Genomic DNA, 22918 nt, shown 5'->3' with positions numbered 1-22918 from the left:
ATTTCCACCCATTCTATCCCTATTACTCATAACAGCATTAAAGTCCCTCATTATAATCCAATTCTCTGTCATATTCTGACTAATAGAGGTCAAACTGCTCCAAAGATCCTTCCTATCCTCTGCTATGTAAGACCCATAGACAAAAGTACAATAAAAAGAAATCCCTTCATAATCAATATTGCAATGAATGAATTGATTATGTTTACAAAGAACACTCAGCTTAACCTCATTCTTGTTGAAAATTATCCAAACTCTGCCCATACTAGAACAACTATAGTTATGTTCAATCTCCCAATCAGGGATTTTATTCCTCAAACTGCTCCAGACTTTATCAAAACTACCCACATTAACTCGAGTTTCATTAATACCTAAGACTTTCAGTTTATTATAACAGATTAAGTTAGCAATCTCAATCTGCTTATTGGGATTATTAATCCCTCTAATGTTCCAAGACCCAATCATCTATCTATATCTATCATTCTGGAATTAAGCCTAGCTTTCCTTCCAGAATTGATTTTATCATCTCCCCATTTACTTTTGAAACCAATCATTTTCTCAAGCTCATTGACTTCTCCCACTAGAGAACTGAATGGATTATTTACTTGGAGTGCCTTCTCTTTACTCTTCATAGGTTTGTCAACATTGCTAACCTTAGGATCTTTTGGAACTTCCATTGGAGTCTTTGGAGTATCAGGAATTTGAACATCTTCCTTAGAAATCATAGTATCATTTTTATCTTCAACAATGGCTATAGAATTAACCACTGAATCTTCCTTAATAAGATCATCTGGAATCTCCACCTTCTTCTCTAGAGCTTCCTTAATATTCTGAGTGACTCTGCAGTTATTCTTGGAGTGACCCATTCTACAACATTTGTCACATATCAATGGCTTCCATTCATAAACAATTTTCTGCCTAAAAACTTTCCCATCCTCATCCACCATTTCTACTGTCTCTGGGAATGGACCCATAGCATCCATCTCAACTAGGACTCTAGCAAATCCAAGCTTAGTCTTATTGATAGTGCATTGATCACTATATAAGGGTTTTCCACAAAAACTCCCAATTTTGCTCAAAATATCAGCTGTCCAGAATTCCCATGGCAAACCAGGAAGTTGGATCCAGATAGGGACTGATCTAATCTCACTTGGATCCATTGACATCCTCGGGTGCCATTTCTTCAACATCAATGGCTTCTGATCAAAAGTGAAGGGACCAGATCCAAGGACTTTGTTGCACTCCTCTTCAAAATTAAACTCAAACAAGAACATAGAGGCATTGATTCGAATCACATTTTATAACCCTAATTTTGACCATCTATTCCTCACAAAAGAATTCAGTCTCTCAAATTTAGGGTAGAGCCCATAAACACAGCCTACTATGGCATTCTTCCATCGATGTTCCTCTTTTGCAATGTCTTTAGAGCTAAAGCTCACCATTCTGTTACCATCCTTAACCATCGGAGGAATGAATTTCAACTCGCTAGCTTCACTTCTCGATCTATTATCAAACAACGAACTCCACTTTTTGGGAACTTCTTCAACAACATTCTCAGATTTTTCATTCATATCGGTGATCGGAATACCTGAGGTGGTTTCTTCAATCACTTGGACACCAGAACTATTTTCATCAACCGTCGGCACATCAGAGTTGGTTTCTTCAATCACCGGAATCACAGAGGGGATTACAGCATTCATCACCTGATTACACGAATCTGGATCTTGGACAAGGGATTTCATCGGGGAACTAGAATCATCTTTCTTAGCCTTCGTCACCGGAGTAACCGTCAGTTTCGCAGTCCTTTTCCTTGCCATAACGGCAGAAGCGTACGTTAGAAGACTAACTTGCGCTCAGAGAAAAAAGGAAGAGAGAGAAAACGTGACCAATAATATAACTTCATTAATATTTATCTTAATAAGACATCGAATCTTAATAGTGTATGATTATTTTTTAGGTCTTTTGCTGTCTGTATATAACATCCTTATTTATTGTACAAAAGAACATCACATTTACCAAGAAATTTCAATTTCGATCTCAACCCGTTTTATCTTTTTAACCTCTTTGATTGGAGAAATTCATAGGTAGTTTAAGACTAACACGTCCTCCGTAGATCAAGTCAATCACATTATAACATCTTGTTAAAATGATAACAATATTATAATATCACCATTAAAGTATGAACACGTTTATTACATATATATATATATATATATATTAAAATAATCTCATTATTTTAATAATGTATTATAATGTGGAAAAACTAGTTTAGTTTGCGGATGACGTGAAAGACTTAATTTACCTAAGAATTCCTCATTTGATTGATTTAATATACGAACAATTTTTTTATCCGGTTTTGAATTTTTTTTTATCTCTAAAAACTTAATTGATCCCCCCCCCCAAAAAAAAAAAAAAAAATAGCAAAGATACAACTACAACCAATTTAGCCCTTATTGATTGACATGAGAAATTAGCTTTTGCCTTTTGAGTTAGGTCATGGGCTAACCTATTATCGGATCTACCTATATAACTAATCTTTTTGTTTGATTAAGCGTTCTTAACAACCAAAATATCTTGACAAATAAAGCCTTAAGATTAGTTTTCGAGTTCACTGACCAGGACACTTGAATTGCATGAGATTGTCAACAATTTTTTCCCAAACAACTGTGGATGAAATGTCGGATATCAATTGAGATTGAAATGAGAGCGGGGATGAAAAACTTAATTCAGTTCACTAATCCGTTTCTGATTTTTTAAGTCAAAAGCGAGTTCAAAATATACTCCCTCTATCTCATAAATATAGACAAAATAGAACTTTCACATGAATTAAAAAATTATGATTAAAGTAGTTATATTTTATTAACGTTCAATACTAATTTTAATTTAATTATTTAAATATTTTAAATATTATTAATTTATAATATGGAAAGGATAATTACTGTCTTGCAGTTGTAGTTAAATTTTAAAAAGTTTTAATCATAACTGACAAAAATCGTAAATTTTTGTTATTTTTAGAGAGTTTGGCCTTTTTATACTGTATAAAGCGATAATTAATGATGATTTATAAAATATAATAAAAATAGTTGAAATTGATGAAAGTTAATATTAATATATTCAAATTAATATAGTAACTTTTTTTATATTTTGGGATGCATCTAATAGTCATTTTGTCTATTTTTATAAGACGGAAGGAATAATAGATATAATTTAAAGGTTCTTTTCATAAATACTTCACTTTTTAAAATTTTTGCAAAAATATTCCTTTTTAGTAGTTTATTAGTAGATTTTTGATATAATTATTAATAAACTACCAAAAAGGAGTATTTTTGAATTTTTTTTTAAATTAGGTATAAAAGGTAATTTTTTTTAAATTTTAATGACTCGTATATTTGGATATTAACCATAAAAAAAGTAGAAAAAAAGAGAGGAAAAGAAGATAAGATAGCGGGTAAAAATATGACAAGGAAAACTCTAGATCAGTGTTTTAAAAACCGAACTGGTGACTGAACCGGTGAGGTACCGGTTTCCGGTTCAACCGGTTTAATAAATTTAAAAACATTTAAAAAAATTATGGTTTACCGGTTTTTTACCGGTTCAATCCGGTTCAACACCCGGTTTTTTACCAGTTCATACCGGTTCAACCTGGTCCAATCTGGTTCAACCAAAAAATCCGGTTTTTTGCCTTTTCAGACCGGATCACTGGCCGGTTCGCGGTTCAACCGGTCCGACCGGCCGGTCCGGTCTGGTTTTTAGAACACTGCTCTAGATAGAAGATCAAGATAGAAGAATGTGAAGTGATGGCCGGAATTAAAAGAAGATGAGAATGGAGGATTCGTGAAAGTTGCAAAATGAACCCTAATATTTACTCACAAATTGATGTGGCACTTGGATTTATATTTATATTACTACGTCAGTTTTTAAATCAATTAAATTTGTGACGTGTTAGTTTTTCTTTATCTGTCATCTAAGTTGCATTTAACATGCTTTAACAACTGACTAAACTCTTTTAAAAATATGTGTTTAAATATTAATTTTAAATATATAATGGTTATTGTATATTTTTTTAGTTATATTTAAAACTAAAAAAAATTAAGTGTTTAAATGAGAAACAAAGTAAATATTAAGGTTATTTTTACACCTTTTTGAAAAATAATTATATACATGATAATATTAAAGATTTTTTTTATATAATTCATCCGTTTTTTTTCTTTCTTCTTTTGATATATCATTTTATTGAAGAAACAAATACTTTTAGAACAATTTTTATTTTATAGAAATCAAATAATTTTGTGATGGATATTGTCGAGGGAAACTACAATTTATTACTAAATCTTAATAACGTAAAACTTTAGTGCTTAATTCTAGGGTTAATTAATTACTAGGATCAAGGATGCAATTTCACGATAAATAAAATAAGAAATTTCAATTTTATTAGTGAGAATGGCAATAAAGACTTTTCAATTGATTAGACAATGTATAGAATTGATTATTAATTCGTTCCATAAAAAAATAAATTAAATTAAAATAAATTGAATTGAATCAAAGAGATATTAGAAATGGATATATAAGTATCTAGTAGCATTTATAGAGAAAAAAAGATTTTGTAGCAGATTCATCATTTGGTTCAAAATTATATAATTTTTAGAAAGTATATTGTTGGCTAAAAGCCCTAGCTCCAAGGCCCATGTTTTGATGATAACAAAATATTCACTGATGTTTCTATCAAGTGTTTGTGAAGGATACATTAGGTAATGAAGGTTCTACAAGTTTCATAAAGCTACTAGCTTGGAGGCTAAGCCAAACCTAAAAGGGCATTTCGATAAATCAAATGGCCATCTATGGAGAGCACAATGACATATCATCCATATGCAAGAAAGGAGAAGCAAAGACCTTAAAGGGGGAAAACATAATTCATCAGTAAGCTAAAGGATTAGCTTAACGGTCTCTCAACCTAATCCAACAGCCTACCAATTGTACGCACAAATCAGCCTCTGCCAGAAGAAGATAAAATTAGCTCAACGGTCTCTGACACTAGACCAGACAACTGACATATCAGTCTGGCAATCGTACGGACAGACCAGCCTTTGCAAGAAGAAGACAAAATTAGCTCAACGGTCTCTGACACCAGACCAGACAACCTGACACGTCAGTCTGCCATTCGTACAGACAAATCAGCCTCTGCCAGAATAAGACAGAAATAGCTCAACGGCTCTATTAGCTCGTCAGCAGGCTAGTGATTTGTCATCTTGCACACATATGGTTATGGACAAAGAAAATATTGAAGGCTCATGTTTATCTGAGTGCTTGCAAGGCCCACATTCTAGAAGAGTCTAGAATATTCTATCTTGAAGATCAAGCATACTGCCTAGAGGGCATTTTCGGAATTAGCATGAGGATCTCCAGCTCAGCAGACAAGAACAGGCTGGCAGTGTACCTTGTACTACACAAATCAGGTTGCCAGCACTAGCAAACAAAAGTGAGCACAACCTGATTGGCCAAGTCAGCCTAGAATAGGCTCCTCCTTTTGTCACCTTGTACACCTTGCCTTGAGGATAAGAATTGAAGAAAATAGGAGGATGACTCAGCCCTAATTCCAGAATATTCTACCCTCTCTATAAAAGGAAGACTTCACTTATTGTATTGGGGTGTGGAATGTGAGAGCATCAAAGCACCACCAAAAGGAGCTTCATTTTCGGTTTCTCTCTCTATCTTTAGGGGTTTATCATGTATTAAATGAGAGAGTAAACACCAACATTTTATATGTATTTGTGAGAAGGTTTCAAGCACCTTGTGAGAATAGCTTGTGGGTAGCAGACTAGTTCTGGGTAGAATTAGGCTGTCACTTGTTAGTTGCTGGAGCTAATGAAAACCAGTGGTTCAGGGAGCAGATTAGTTTTGGGTGAAGCTGAAGCTGTGACCTGGTAGTTGCTGGAGCTAATGAAAACCAGTGGTTGGGGAGCAGATTGGTTTTGGGTAAAGCTAAGGCTGTGAACCTATTAGTTTGCTGGAACTAATCAAAACCAGTAGGAAGGGAAGCAGATTAGGTTCTGGGTAGAACTAGGGCTGTATCCTTTCAAGGCTTATCTCTAGCCCGTAATAGAGATTGGAGTGCAAGTTAAATACTTAAGGATGAGGTCCTTAAGGAGTGGATGTAGGCAGGGTTGCCGAACCACTATAAATCTGGTGTTCTTTCTTTATGCTTTCAATACTGCTATATTAGCTTACTGTTTCATTAGCTTGCTGTTTTTCTAGCTTACTGTTTTACAAAAGAATTTTCTGAAAGACTTTAAATGTTTTATACCATTACTCTGAAATGCTTTACAATTTATATTAGCTTGGACTTTTAACTTACTAAAGTGTTTATCAAAACAGTTTTCTAAAAGACTTTAGTTAGCTTATATTTGATTAGCTTTTGAAAGGTTTGTAATCAACCAGCTTAATAAGTATTTCAATATAGTATTATTTCAGAAAAGTTTTTAAAGTCTCAATTCACCCCCCCTCTTGAGCTATTGCCGGACCCAACAATTGGTATCGGAGCAGGCTCTGCTTGCTTACTGCTAATGTGTTAGCTTGCTGAAGTGATCCGATGGCATTTAGCTCAAGTATTACTTTTAGTACTACTGGCCTACCAGAATATAGCTCTATATATTATCCTATTTTATTAATGGAGCTAACTCTGATTATTGAAAAAGTAGGGTGAAAAATGCTATTCAAGCTATGGACGTAGGGAGCTGGAAGATCATTCCAAATGGAATAGCACAACTTACCATCCGAGAAGCTAATGGAGACTAAAGAACTAAAATCGAAGAAGATTATTGTGAAGCTGATTGGAGAAATAGCTCAACCCAATGTCAAAGCTATTAACATGATCCTTTGTTCCTTAGATGCGAATGAGTATAACAAAGTATGCGGATGCACCACTACTAAAGAGACATGGGACAAGTTTCAAGTCACCTTGAGCTGATCAGGTTAAAGAGTTAAAAATTAGTAAGCTAAGGAGAGACTACGAGCTATGGCAGATACGGCCTGATGAAACTACTCCAGAGCTAAGCTTTTCGATCTTTGACATAGTGAATGAACAGAAGAGTCTTTGAGAACAATGAAAAGAAATTGGCTGGTTACAATGAGAAGACTAAATAACTCAGTCTGATAGATCAGCTTGGTCGATGATAAGATAATTAGCTCTGGAACTGAAATAGCTTGCCATGTTGATGAAGAAAGCTTAGATGATGCGCCTATTCCAAAGAATAACTTTATTGATAGCAATAAAAAGGGTGAAGCTAATAACTTGCAAGCTGATAAAGATTTAGAAACCGATTCTTCTGGAGAAGCTAACAGTGAGGTAAACCGGTCTAAACCTCTTTCTTCTAATAAGCTGCAAGATACATATAATGCCTTATTCGGACAATTCAAAAAGATTTCTAAAAGATGAAGGCTTTAGAATCAGATAAACTGGTTGCTCAGTTTGATAATACTGAAGCTAATCTGTCTGATGATTCTCAAGCTAATTAAGAACAGCTTAATGAAACTTCTTTTTGATTTGAATGAAAAGTTGAATGATGCTCTTTCTGAAATCATTTTTTTTTTTTTTGAAAATGAACTTGAAACTACAATTGAAATTAAAATGATTTTCTATTAAAGCAAAATGGATTAAGCTAATATGGAAGAGAACTTTTTGGAAATCATTTTTAAAAAGCCTTTATATTCAGCTCGTGCATTACTTCTTGAAATCATCACCTAGCTTCACACATTATGCTTTCTTTAATTGTCATCACAGTGGTCACATAGCTAAGCTTTGCGCTTTTGAGAAAAGAGTAGTTGAAGCTAATTGCATTAGGGTTCCTAAAAGAATTAGCTTGACCCTTTATGCTAACTCACCAGGACCCAATATAGCTTGGGTACCAAAAGCTCACTAACTCTTGTAGGTTTGGCCCGAGGAGCAAGAAGGTGCATATTAATTGATTCATGGACGACACTTGCAATAGGCGCGTGACGGGTGGCAAATACAAATTTACTCAGCTCAAGCTATTTGAAAAGAAACAGTCGGCTTTGGAGACAACAGTCAAGCTAATATGATTCGCCCTTCTATTGTGACTAACCTCCCTATAGAAGATGCATCCTTAACCAGTGGACTAAAAATCTGTTCATCCGAGCCTATGTTGTTTGAGAGAAAATAGCTTGCTAAGAAGATAGCTTATGGCCTTAAAAAGAGGGATCTCCATAAGAAAGGTCAAGCCAATACAGCTGCTCAATATGATTCGGAGATGGATAAAATCATCAATGCTATGATGAAGATTTAGTTTGATGAAAAGAATCCAGGAAAGTCTTGTCGAAGAAACCTCTAGAAAAGATAGCATTTCTGAGCCTGAAATCAATACTAAAGCTGATGAAGATAAGAGTATTGTTACTGAGCCTATCTCCTCAGCTCAACCAAAAGCAGTTGAACCTAACACTATCAAATCTAGGCTGGATTGTGAGAGCCTAATACATTAGTTCGAAGCATTTGAGAAACATTGTCAAGTCACACTCGACCAATACCTGACCAAGCTGAGAACTGAGTTCACCGATCTAGCTAAACAATTTCATCGTGAAAATAAACAAGACAAAGCTGACTACTCAGACTGAGCCTATTTTACAACCTGGATGTAAGGTCAAGTCTGAAGCTAATCAGTAAACTATGAATCTATCAGCTCGTTGGAGCTGTTAGCACAACCTGCTACATCTAGAATAAAGCTTTGGTAACATTTGTTCCATATCAGCTCTGGAAAGGTAAAACTCATGACTTAAATTATTTTGAAGTCTTTGGATTATAATGCTTTATTCACATAACAATAAGAATCAGCTTGCTAAATTTGATGCTAGAAACACTGAAGGTATTTTTTTTAAGCTACTCAAATCATAGCAAAGCTAATAGAGTCTTCAACAAAGTCTCCCGTGTTGTTGAAGAATCTACTCATATTGTTTTTAGTGAAACTAATCCCTCTCTGCCCAGTAGAGATTTTGTTGATGATTAAGTAACAGGAAATGATCAAGCTAAAACTCTTCAAGCTGATGAATCTGTGCAAGATAAACCTGTGTCCACTGAGCTAACAGACTTAGCTTGAAAATGATTAAAATGTCCAGCTTCTAAAGTGAGAAGATCAAACTACTGTCAATGATCTTTAAGCTAATCAAGGTGATCAGATCAACAATGAGCTATCTAATAATCAGAGATACCATAGGCATCACTCTAAAGAGAAACTAGCCAATACCACTTCAGACAAGCTAGTCACATGGAGTAAGCTAAGGAAAATGATGAAGGAGCTAAAAAGTTATAATCAAGCTGGAGAAGTAGACTTGGTGAAACATTTGTTTCAACCGTCACGCTAGAAGCAATCTAAATGCTATGTGTCTTGACATATCACAAGAACTTCAAATGGATGTCAAAGGTTGCGTGGATAGCATTGTGTTCAAAGCTACCAGATTAGCCTACCGGAGAGCTACTCAAAAATTTCAGTTGACAGAAGCTAAAGAAGCAGTTCATCAATGAGCACAACCACCAAATCAGACTCGAATTACGCTGATAGAAAAAGTACTTCAGAAGGCTATCAATTCTTAGGGAGTGAATTAGTCTCATGGCAAAGCAAAAAGCAAACCTCTGTTAGCTTATCCACTGCTGAAACTGAATACATAGCTGCTGGAAGCTGTGTTGCACAAATTATATGGATAAAGCAACAGCTTGAAGACTATGAGCTAATATAGAAGCTGAAGCTCAGTCCTATTCTATGTGACAACACAAGTGTTATCAATTTGTCAAAGAATCCTGAGCTACACTCAAGAACAAAGCACATCGAGATTAGACATCACTTTATTCGCAGTCATGTTCAAGCTAGTGATATCAAGCTAATATTTGTGCCTACACTGAAAATTAATTAGCTGATATATTAACCAAGCCATTACCAGAGGATCAGTTCTGCAAATAAGAGATTGCAGGTTTGTTAAAGCTAGAAGATGGGAAGCTAATAGGGTATCAAGCTAAGTCTTTGACAAAGCTAATCTTTGTGTTAGCTCAAAATCAATCAGCTTCAGGGAAGAACAATTCAAGCTAAACTCTTTGACATTGAAATAGAGAAATGAGAGGTCTAGTGAGAACCAAACAGTACATGATCTCAATAATATGTTTATATTCAAGACTCTACCAGTGGCTAAAGGCTATAGTAAGGATGAAGAATGTTTTGAAGATCAACCCCGTGGTTTAAAGGTCAAGCTAAATACAGTAGAGAGCTGCTGAAGAAGTTTCAAATGTCCAAAGCTAAACAAAGTTACACATCAGCGAGCACAATCAACAAGCTAGATAAAGAGGTAATGATGACGAGGTATGACATGGTCTACTCTTTATGATACACATTTTAGCTTATGTTCATGTGCATATCTCATTTGCTTATCATGCCAGCCTATATGTCTAGCTTGCGAATTCAATATGTCAGAATTGCTCATTTTTTCTGTGTATTTATTGTGTTCTTATCCTTTTAGTCTTGTGCTTCAGCCTATTGCATTAGCTCTTAAAATTATTTCTCTCTCGTTGACTTTTATTGGTATTTTTGCAATGGCCTAATGTGTGCTTTATTTCATCCATCAATTTCATACTCTCTCTAGTTTCTGCTAGTGTAAGCCTTATCATTTTCCTTAATCTATTTTCCGCTAGCCTACTTACCTTTTTCGATGATGACAAAAAGGGGGAGAAGTTTTGAGTGCATTATTACCAATATTCAGGGGGAGCTTGATAAGCTAATTGCATGTATTCAGGGGGAGCTTGATAAGCTAATTGCACTAGCATATGCATTGCACTTATTGAACAATATAGCTTAAACATTCAGCTTACCATAATTAGCTTATCATGTCAGCTTGCATATTCCGCTCATGAAACTTCCACTTTTATAATATATCCTTTTACCTATGTATTTTGTCAAGGTTTTGTCATCATCAAAAAGGGGGAGATTGTTGGCTAAAGGCCCTAGCTCCAAGGCCCATGTTTTGATGATAACAAAATATTCACTGATGTTTCTATCAAGTGTTTGTGAAGGATACATTAGGTAATGAAGGTTCTACAAGTTTCATAAAGCTACTAGCTTGGAGGCTAAGCCAAACCTAAAAGGGCATTTCGATAAATCAAATGGCCATCTATGGAGAGCACAATGACATATCATCCATATGCAAGAAAGGAGAAGCAAAGACCTTAAAGGGGGAAAACATAATTCATCAGTAAGCTAAAGGATTAGCTTAACGGTCTCTCAACCTAATCCAACAGCCTACCAATTGTACGCACAAATCAGCCTCTGCCAGAAGAAGATAAAATTAGCTCAACGGTCTCTGACACTAGACCAGACAACTGACATATCAGTCTGGCAATCGTACGGACAGACCAGCCTTTGCAAGAAGAAGACAAAATTAGCTCAACGGTCTCTGACACCAGACCAGACAACCTGACACGTCAGTCTGCCATTCGTACAGACAAATCAGCCTCTTCCAGAATAAGACAGAAATAGCTCAACGGCTCTATTAGCTCGTCAGCAGGCTAGTGATTTGTCATCTTGCACACATATGGTTATGGACAAAGAAAATATTGAAGGCTCATGTTTATCTGAGTGCTTGCAAGGCCCACATTCTAGAAGAGTCTAGAATATTCTATCTTGAAGATCAAGCATACTGCCTAGAGGGCATTTTCGGAATTAGCATGAGGATCTCCAGCTCAGCAGACAAGAACAGGCTGGCAGTGTACCTTGTACTACACAAATCAGGTTGCCAGCACTAGCAAACAAAAGTGAGCACAACCTGATTGGCCAAGTCAGCCTAGAATAGGCTCCTCCTTTTGTCACCTTGTACACCTTGCCTTGAGGATAAGAATTGAAGAAAATAGGAGGATGACTCAGCCCTAATTCCAGAATATTCTACCCTCTCTATAAAAGGAAGACTTCACTTATTGTATTGGGGTGTGGAATGTGAGAGCATCAAAGCACCACCAAAAGGAGCTTCATTTTCGGTTTCTCTCTCTATCTTTAGGGGTTTATCATGTATTAAATGAGAGAGTAAACACCAACATTTTATATGTATTTGTGAGAAGGTTTCAAGCACCTTGTGAGAATAGCTTGTGGGTAGCAGACTAGTTCTGGGTAGAATTAGGCTGTCACTTGTTAGTTGCTGGAGCTAATGAAAACCAGTGGTTCAGGGAGCAGATTAGTTTTGGGTGAAGCTGAAGCTGTGACCTGGTAGTTGCTGGAGCTAATGAAAACCAGTGGTTGGGGAGCAGATTGGTTTTGGGTAAAGCTAAGGCTGTGAACCTATTAGTTTGCTAGAACTAATCAAAACCAGTAGGAAGGGAAGCAGATTAGGTTCTGGGTAGAACTAGGGCTGTATCCTTTCAAGGCTTATCTCTAGCCCGTAATAGAGATTGGAGTGCAAGTTAAATACTTAAGGATGAGGTCCTTAAGGAGTGGATGTAGGCAGGGTTGCCGAACCACTATAAATCTGGTGTTCTTTCTTTATGCTTTCAATACTGCTATATTAGCTTACTGTTTCATTAGCTTGCTGTTTTTCTAGCTTACTGTTTTACAAAAGAATTTTCTGAAAGACTTTAAATGTTTTATACCATTACTCTGAAATGCTTTACAATTTATATTAGCTTGGACTTTTAACTTACTAAAGTGTTTATCAAAACAGTTTTCTAAAAGACTTTAGTTAGCTTATATTTGATTAGCTTTTGAAAGGTTTGTAATCAACCAGCTTAATAAGTATTTCAATATAGTATTATTTCAGAAAAGTTTTTAAAGTCTCAATTCACCCCCCCCCCCCCCCTCTTGAGCTATTGCCGGACCCAACATATATTTTAGAATTAATTACTCATGAAATTAATATGCACAAAATTTTGTTTGTTTATTAATCAACTTTTCGGGAAGTTATACTTTATTTTCAATTAATTTATTTTTTTTGAGTAAAAATTTCTAATCAAAAAGTCAGAAAACGAAGTCAATAACTAATAAACTAATTATATGTAAAAAATTAATTGTGTTTTTAATTTCCCAAGAAAATCATCTTCTTGTTCAAGAAAAGTCAAACCTTCAATTTTTAAAAAATAAAACAAAAAAATAGACCAAGCAAAATGTAAATACTACTTCGTCAAAATTTAATCTATCATTAAAAGGATATACATGATATCATAAACATTTATAGCCACATTTTACACATATCTATAGTTTTTTTATTTTACTATTAAATAAAAGTATTTGTTACAAATTTATTGATGGATTAGATTGGTATCAAAACAATATGTCTATTTGGAATAAGTATGTCTATTCTTCAAATCCTATTCAACGATCGATTAATATATATTTCAACCGATTCATTTTTTAATTTACAACTGCATATCGTCTACACATAAATTTTTTGATTTACTGCGGATTTGGACATAACCAAATTTAAACCTTAAACATTAGCATTTAAGCCCGACATAAAATGTATGGACCTAAACGCACCAATGAATACCTAGATCCATAAACAAATCTACTTATTATTAACCAATACTCGTTATAAATAACTACATAATGTATCTACAATATACAGTAATATGCTAAATAATCATAAAATGAAAAATATACTTAAAATATATATACACACAAAATGTAAGCTATACCTCAATTTTTTTAATTTTTTTATTCAATTAGTGTTTAGAAATAGAAAAAACAACAAGCATACTAATAAGTGGATAAATATGCTATTTGCGAAGTGGATAGACTTCAGGGGGAACAAAATAAAGTGGATCCATGCCTTGAATCTCCCATAGCATAACCTCAAGCTCAAGACGCCTCCATGCCTTCTTTATCAGATTGAAAATCCATGAAAATAGTAGATTTGATATAAATTTTAGCAATCCCATGGATGACTATGTTTTGTCTATTTTTCTTTATCCATTTTTCTATTTGATGAAGTTTTTATATTAATTTACTGACAAATATCCAAAACATTTATGTCATGAAAAGGAGATGTTTGCCCTTTTTTCAGCATAATTTTTGGTTCATCATTTTTGCATTTTATTTCCAAGGTGTATAATTTTTAGATTCGTGGCAGTAGGAGAAATAAATATGAAATTACATGCCTTAATTTATACATTTTGAGTGTTTATTTGATATTTGGTGCTTAACTTTTATTAAAAAACAAGATTTGATACTACATAAATTTCATGTCATATGTTATCATCACAAATATCGGAATTTTACTTTCTTAAGAAAAAAATAGTTTTTTTTAACAAATTAGAAAATTATATGACAGTTTATGCTATTTTCAAAAAGAAAGCATGTTATGAGTGATAGAATACTGCGGAACACTATTATTTAAAACAATTTTTTTAATATATTTATACAAAAATATAACGGCCTAATACCTTAAAAAAATCTGACCTTATAATCCCTATTTGATCTTACCCTGACGTTGAAAACTTGTGAATTTTATCCTATTTCGTATTTTATCATTTCAATTGTACCCCAATTTTTTAATTTTTGTCATTTTTTTATTTAAATGATGAATCATTCGGTTAATCATGTTTAAAAATAAAATTAAATTCATTTCCATGTAAAAAATACAAATAAGTCCTCTATTTTTCAAATCTAACTAAAAACCATAATTAAATTGAAACTAATTTAAATTTTTATTAATTTTTACTAAATCTAAATAAATTTTAAACATGTATAATTAATATATGCTATACATGGAGAACATTTTTGAATTTTTTTTCAAATAAAAAAGACGTCAATTTAATATTTCAGGGTACAATTGAAACGATAAAATGCGAAATTAGGTAAAATTGACAAGTTTTCAACGTCAGGTAGAATCAAAAAGGGATTATAAAGTCGGGTTTTTTTAAGGCATTAGGCCAAATAGAACTTCCAAAAAATTAAAATGTTTGGAAAAGTTCTTTTAAATTTTCACTTCTTTCTTGCAAAATTTGTCGGGTCATCATAAAACTGGTGAATTGATATTATTACTAGTAATTGATATATTCAGGAATGTTGGTAGGGGTTTGCTGGTATTACTATTTGTCTAATTGCACTTGAAATATGATAAGGTGGATGGATCTTGGGTTTAGATCTCGGGTTCATTCCGATGCGAAAGTTAGTAAGGGTATATCAGGTAAAAAGAGTATATGACGTTAAAGTACATACCTTTTAGTGTGGTCCTTGTCTTGTTTTTATAGGCGAGTGTGTGAGTATTTTATTTCCTTGGCAATATGAGATTTTATGGTGTTTCATCTTTAATCCCCCACTATATGTTTTGTTTAGATATTGATATCTAATTTTTGCGATACGCTTCGGTAGTTTCGAGTTGGTTTTGATAGTGAAGATTTTTTTTTGTCTACCTTGTAAACAATCTGTCATGTCTCATTTAATGCATTTAACACCCTTTCAAATCATTCCGCCATTTTATTTCCCTTTCCAATTTTAAAAATTTCCTTAAAAGTTCTTGGTCTTCTAATTTTATTATGATTTATTCTTATGGTTTCTTCCTTTCTTTTCTTTTATTCGTCTTTTTCCTCTTTTTTTGTTTTTTTATTATTGTTATCTTCCATTTTCTCTCATGGGTGAAGGTTTCGGTAAAGCCATTGCCTCCCTAAAAAAGTATCCATGTTCTATGGAACTGTAATCCATTGTCACTATTCGTAATTTTTATGGTATCCCTTAAGATTATCTCATGCTCTTTCCTGATGACGAGGTTTTGCCTAACACTTGTATTCTTTCTAGTCTAATGACAGAGCTAGTGCCACCTCATCTGTATCAGCATTGGATGCTGACAGTGCCAAACCAGCAGCATTGGATTCTCCTAGCTCAGAATCAAATGCAACACAGGATGCATGACTCAAGTGCATGAGCTGGAAGTTAGCTGGAAGTTAGTTGAGTTTCTGTTATCTTCCCAGTTAAGTAACAGCTGTAATTAACAGACTTAGTATATTCTGTTAATAGATAGGATATTCTGTTAGGCAGTTATTCTACTTACTGATGTTTGCTAAAGTATATAAAGCATCATCAATGTATTTTGTACTCACTTCTTGAATTAATAAAACATGAAGTTTCTTTCTCTCAACATGGTATCAAAGCAGTAGAAGAAGCTTCACTGACTCTTTCTTTCTTCTTCTTCAGAAGCTAAAGGCAGGGACAAATAGTACATTGTCAAAAGATACTTTGAGAATGATCATGTGATTAAGTTCATGAAAGGACTTAATGAAAATTATGCACAAGTGAGGTCACAGATCACTATGATGGATCCATTACCCCCTATCAACAAAGCTTTTTCAATGGTAGCTCAATGTGAGAGACAATTGGGGTTGAATCAAGGAAATGTTATAGAATCTAATGCATTTATGGAAAGAGGAAATTCTGCAGAAGAACAGACTGACTATTCATCAGGAAATGAAGCAAGTGCATTTTTTGTCAAAGGAAAGGGAATCTTAGGGACTGGACCAAATACCTATAAGAAGAATGATTATGTTAATAACAAGAAGCAAATGTGCTCTTTCTGTGGTTATCACAATCACACTGTTGATGGATATTAAACTCCCTGGGTCACTAGTGTTATCTTGAATTACATAATGATCACTAAACTTTATTTTGTTACAAAATGGTCACTGAACTATACCTTTTATTACAAAGGGGTGTCACTCATATAAAACGCATCGTTTTCATGCTTAAGTTGTTACAAAAAGAATACTAAACTTTTCATGAATTACAAAAAAGTCATTGAGTTATACTTTTTATTGCAAAAAGGTCACTGAACTATGTACCTTTTTGTAATTAAAGCTTGCCATGTAAGCAAAAACGTTGCGTTTTATATGAGTGACACCCCTTTGTAACAAAAGGTATAGTTCGGTGACCATTTTGTAACAAAATCAAGTTTAATGATCATTATGTAATTCGAGGTAACTCTAGTGACCCAGGGAGTTTAATATCCCACTGTTGATATATGCTATAAGAAGCATGGCTATCCACCTGGATATCAGTTTAGAAATAAACAAGGAAACTATGTTAATCAAGTTGATAATTCTGGTCCTCACTCATATGGAGGTGGCAACAAGAGTCAGCAGTACTCTCCTCCTGAGGTTGGACAATCTGAGTTTCATACATCAGAACACAACAGCAACATGCCATTTTCTTTCACAGCTGAGCAGTATGCAAAGATTCTGTCAATGATACAGCCAGCTGGAGATAATTGTCATTCTTCACCACATGTGAACACTATCTCAGCAACTTTCAAGCCAGATTATAATTCAGGTAAAACTATTCATACTTGTCTCAATACTGCAGTAAATTTGCATCATAATTGGATTGTGGACACTGGTGCCACAGATCACATAATCTGTTCTATGCATATGTTCACAACATACAAACCAGTAAATGGAGTTATGGTAAACCTCCCCAATGGACAAAAGGTGCCAGTCAGTCATATTGGAACTGTTAAATTGACAGATTCTTTTATTCTTGACAATGTACTATTTGTCCCTGCCTTTAGCTTCAATCTGATTTCAGCAAGTCAACTCACTGACAAATCTCATCTTATCCTCCTTTTCCATTCTTCCATTTGCTATATCCAGGACATATCCAAGTGGAGAATGATTGGAATAGCTAAGAAGAAGAATGGACTATATCAGTTAGAACTCAAAGATTCATCATGTCATTCAATTTTCAGCAATAATGCTTCTGTAAATTCCATTTGGCATCTTAGACTAGGTCATTTGCCAGTAGAAAGACTTAGAATTCTGCAGAAAATAGAACCATCAATCTATTTTCCTGCTTCTGATATATGTGAAACTTGTCATTTCTCTAAACAGAAAAGATTGTCTTTTCCTGTAAGTGAGTCTGTATCCAGTTCTATTTTTGATCTAATTCACATTGATTTGTGGGGACCTTGCCAGTCCACTTCTCTTAAAGGTTTCAAATTTTTCTTAACAATTGTTGATGACTATAGTAGATTTACCTGGATATTTTTACTAAAGTCAAAATCTGAAGCCAGAACCACTATTCACAGTTTTTGCAAATTTGTTAAAACACAGTTTCAAAAACAAATAAAAATAATAAGATCAGATTATGGATTAGAATTTGAGATGCCTTCCTTCTATCAAGATCAAGGTATAATACATCAAAAGTCTTGTGTTTATACACCTCAACAAAACAGTATTGTTGAAAGAAAACATCAACACATACTCAATGTAGCTAGAGCTTTGTTTTTTCAAGCTTCCTTACCTCTTTACTTGTGGCCAGAATGCATTATGCATGATGTGCATTTAATCAACAGGACTCCTTCTTCTGTGATTCAAAACTTCACTCCATTTTACAAACTATATAATACAAACTGCTCTAATTCAAATTTAAAAGTCTTTGGTTGCCTTTGTTTTGCTACAAATGTCCTCTCTCATAAATCAAAATTTGACACCAGAGCCATCAAAGCAGTTTTCCTAGGATATCAGACTGGAGTGAAAGGTTACAAACTTTTTAACATCAATACACATCAATTTTTTGTGTCTAGAGATGTTCATTTCTATGAAAATTCATTTCCATTTTCTAAGTCTATAACTGATATAGTTCATACTTCTCCCAATTATGCATCTAATATTGGCATTTCTCCATTTGATGATTTCACTATATCCCACATCCCTTCACCTGCTGAGAATCATATATCCAATAATTTTAACCATACCCCATGTCAATCAGTCCCTTCTTATTCCACCCCACTTTCTTCTCCTGATTCTGTTTTTCAAACAGAAGACTTTTCTGTCTTGAGAAGATCTACCAGACAAACCACACTTCCCCTTCACTTAAAAGACTATTCAGTGACTTTACCTCAAAGTCATTCTACCAAAATAGCTTCCCCTGTGTACACTACCACCCCTCATCCTATCTCTTCTTTCTTTTCTTTAGCCAATCTCTCACCCCCTCATCAGGCATTTGATGCTGCCATAACCAATTTCACAGAACCATCTACTTATAATGAAGCTATTCAACATGAGTGTTGGAAACAGGCAATGCAGGCAGAATTTGATGCTCCAGATAAGAATAAAACCTGGATTATTACAGATCTTCCTTCTGGCAAACACCCAATTGGCTGTAAATGGGTTTATAAAGTGAAATATCAGGCTAATGGTTTGGTTGAAAGATGTAAAGCTAGACTGGTAGCTAAGGGATTCACTCAACAAGAAGGCATTGACTACTTAGACACATTCAGTCCAGTGGCCAAAATGACAACCATAAGAACACTATTAGCTGCAGCTTCTGTTCAGAAATGGCATTTATTTCAGCTTGACATTAATAATACCTTTCTCCATGGTGATCTACATGAAGAGGTGTACATGAGATTACCTCCTGGTTTTGAATCCACTAACAAACAGAAGGTTTGCAAATTGCAGAAGTCCTTGTATGGTCTTAAACAGGCCAGTAGGCAATGGAATGCTAAACTAACTCAGGCATTGTTACACAAAGGTTTCATTACTGCAGCTGCTGATCCTTCTTTATTCATCAAGAAGACAGGTTCCAGTTTTCTTGCTTTGCTCATATATGTGGATGATGTCATCATTGCCAGCAATGACCTTGTTGCAGTTCAAGATATAAAAGCATTCCTGCATGCTCAATTTTCCATCAAAGACTTAGGTCCTCTTAAGTACTTTCTGGGATTTGAGGTTGCAAGATCAACTTCTGGAATAAGTTTTTGTCAGAGGAAATATGCTATGGATCTCTTAACAGAAACTGGTTTTCTCAATGCCAAACCTGCTCCAACTCCAATGCTCAAAACTTCAAAGTTATCTATGACTGACAGTTCTTTGTTACCTGATAACTCTCTATACAGAAAACTGGTTGGTAAGTTGCTCTATTTGTGCAATACAAGGCCAGACTTATCCTTTGCCATTCAACAGCTTTCCCAGTTTCTTGACAAACCAACTCAGGCACATATGACTGCAGTTCATAGAGTTTTAAAGTACTTAAAAGGCACACCTGGACAAGGTTTATTCTTCCTTGCCAACAGTTCTCTCCAGTTGAAAGGCTTCACAGATTCTGATTGGGCTGCATGTGTTGACAGCAGAAGATCTATTTCTGGCATGTGTGTTTTTCTTGGAAATTCCTTGATATCTTGGCGTTCTAAGAAACAAACAACCATTGCTCGTTCAAGCTCTGAGGCTGAATACAGAGCTTTAGCTGCTCTCACTTGTGAAGTACAATGGTTGCTATATTTGATGAAAGATCTTAGCCTCCCTCATCCCCAGTCTGTTCTCATTTACAGTGACAGTCAATCTGCAATACAATTGGCTCATAACCCTGTCTATCATGAGAGAACTAAGCACATTGAGATTGACTGCCATCTCATTCGAGATAAGATAAGTGCAGGCATCATACATCTGCTTCCTGTTCCTTCTGCACTCCAGTTAGCAGATTGCTTCACCAAGCCTCTTTCACCTCAGTTTTATCAACAAGCTATAACTAAGCTTGGCATGATAAACATTTATAATGCCAGCTTACGGGGGGCTAATGACAGAGCTAGTGCCACCTCATCTGCATCAGCATTGGATGCTGACAGTGCCAAACCAGCAACATTGGATTCTCCTAGCTCAGAATCAAATGCAACACAGGATGCATGACTCAAGTGCATGAGCTGGAAGTTAGCTGGAAGTTAGTTGAGTTTCTGTTATCTTCCTAGTTAAGTAACAGCTGTAATTAACAGACTTAGTATATTCTGTTAATAGATAGGATATTCTGTTAGGCAGTTATTCTACTTACTGATGTTTGCTAAAGTATATAAAGCATCATCAATGTATTTTGTACTCACTTCTTGAATTAAATAAAAAATGAAGTTTCTTTCTCTCAACATAGTCACGCCTTTGTTTTTTAGGATCAACTGTTGACTGGTCTTTATTTTCTTTTGGATCCTTTGGTGGTCGATTCTTGTAATCTTTGAGGCATTTCTTTTTTGCAACTACACCCTAACGCCATCCGCCACATTATCTGCCTGAAGTCTCTTTGTTTTTCTTATGGCAAAAAGTTGACGTTGAACCGTCTTCACTATCGGTTTAACTTCCATTCACCTAGAGGACTTTCTTTTCTTCACTCTAGGTTTCAGATTTGGTTCAAATGTTTAAAGGTATTGCCGAATCTGAAAAAGTGTAAGGACAATTACATCCTGATTTTCATCCTAGCCATCCGCTGGGGCATCTGGTATGACATTCCTTTATTGAGCAAAGACACTTCCAAATCCTTCATCAAACGAGAATGTATTGTTGAATTGTAATAAAATTTACTTATGTTGAGGATGTATCAAAAGTTGTTCTGAAATCCAGCTTAATGGGGAAAATTTTCTCTCTCCGACGCTTGACAAGGTGACTAATATCCGAAGCAATTATATGATAGTCATATATACTTTTGTCTTTAACAAAGCGAAATTGATTTTCAGAAACAACTAAAAGCAAAACAAGAGACAATCGATTTGCTAAAAAATTAAAAATCCATTTAAAAACTCCATTAATTAAGCTGATTGGTTGAAAATCCTTAATATTAGAACTTTCCTGAAATTCCATAATTAACACCGAAAAGCCGTCTTGTTATTGTTATTATTTTCTAGTTCTCTACTACCTAGTACCCACAATGGTCATTATTTTATGGCCGACTTTTTGTAGTCCTTTACTGAATATTTAGTATTTTATTTTTTGTGGTTGAACTCTATAAATAATTATTTATTTTAAAAAAAATTAAAAAAATACTTTAAATAAGAAAATATATATTATATTTTAATTGATTAAGCTTATAAAATTATATAAATCATTCATCATAGTTGGTATACAAAAGGTATCAATTTCCCCGAATTACAACTTGTTAGAATTGAAGTTTTCTTTTGTGTATTATTGTATGGTATATTTCCAAACCAGTGAAAAATTGAAAAGATTGAGAGATATTGTGGCAAAAAGAAATATAAAGGAGGGAATCTCTATTTTTTGTCCGTAGCAAATTTGTCGAGATTGCTTCAAATTCAAGTAAGAGTCTATCATAGAAATTATTAGAATTGTATTCTTGAAATCTTAGTGTAAAGAAACTAAACTAAAGGAAAAATATTATTTATCTATAAGTTTAGTGCATAAAAATTTAGAAGAATAAAACAACAAAACATGAAAAACAGAAAGAAAGAAAAACAATAATGAAAAAGAAAAACAGATAATTCCAAAATTAAAAAGCAAATTTTCTCCCCAAAAAATCACATATTTTTCTATCTTATTTACACATTACATATATTATTGTACCTCAAGAATTAATTTTTAAAGTGGAATATTTTATTTAAGAATTAATTGATTGCTGAATTGATTTTCAGTAACTTGGATTTGGTTTTATTTGATTTACTTTTTAATTTAATTAAATTTGAATTAGTTGTTTAAAATGTGTCATGTTAATTAATTTTATTGAGTTGGAAGTGATATGGATAATATATAAGTAAAAAATTCGGCTCGATTTAAAAATGATTGAAAACAAATTGAACATATAAAGTTAAGTTTAACTCCTTAAAAAAATTCCACCTTATATTTTTTCTTCGTTTATACTCTAACCTTGTAAAAACACCATTTGTACCCAATTTTGGATTTTTATATTTCATCCCTACCCAAAAGCATTAAATTGTTCTCTTTTTATTTGGAAAAGAGTTTAAAACACACTTTTTTCTATTTTTAAAAATACAAATAAATCCTTAAACTTAAAAAATAATCAAATACATCCAAATAATTAATTAATTTTTTTAATTTTATAAAATAATAAAAAAAGTAAAAAAAAAATATTATTTTTTTTATTTTTTTGTCGGAAATATTTTTTAAAAAAATTAAAAAAATTAAAAAACTAAAAAAAATTCTGAAATATTTTTTAAAAAAATTAAAAAAAAA

The 22918-nt window shown here is 33.8% G+C and overlaps 1 protein-coding gene across 1 annotated transcript; it reads right to left on the bottom strand.

Annotated features, from left to right (window-relative positions):
- Positions 1-458: 458 nt before the first annotated feature.
- Positions 459-1814, bottom strand: LOC126668196 (uncharacterized). The gene is made up of 2 exons (XM_050361407.1): positions 1329-1814; positions 459-1238 (listed from the first exon to the last, which is right to left on the bottom strand). Exons 1-2 carry the CDS (start codon positions 1812-1814, stop codon positions 459-461), a joined length of 1266 nt encoding a protein of 421 aa, XP_050217364.1.
- Positions 1815-22918: the final 21104 nt, after the last annotated feature.

Source organism: Mercurialis annua, linkage group LG2, assembly GCF_937616625.2.
Source record: "Mercurialis annua linkage group LG2, ddMerAnnu1.2, whole genome shotgun sequence".
Taxonomy (NCBI): Eukaryota; Viridiplantae; Streptophyta; class Magnoliopsida; order Malpighiales; family Euphorbiaceae; genus Mercurialis; species Mercurialis annua.
Note: the sequence above shows the minus strand (reverse complement) of the source record. Positions and strands in the feature narration are given on the sequence as shown.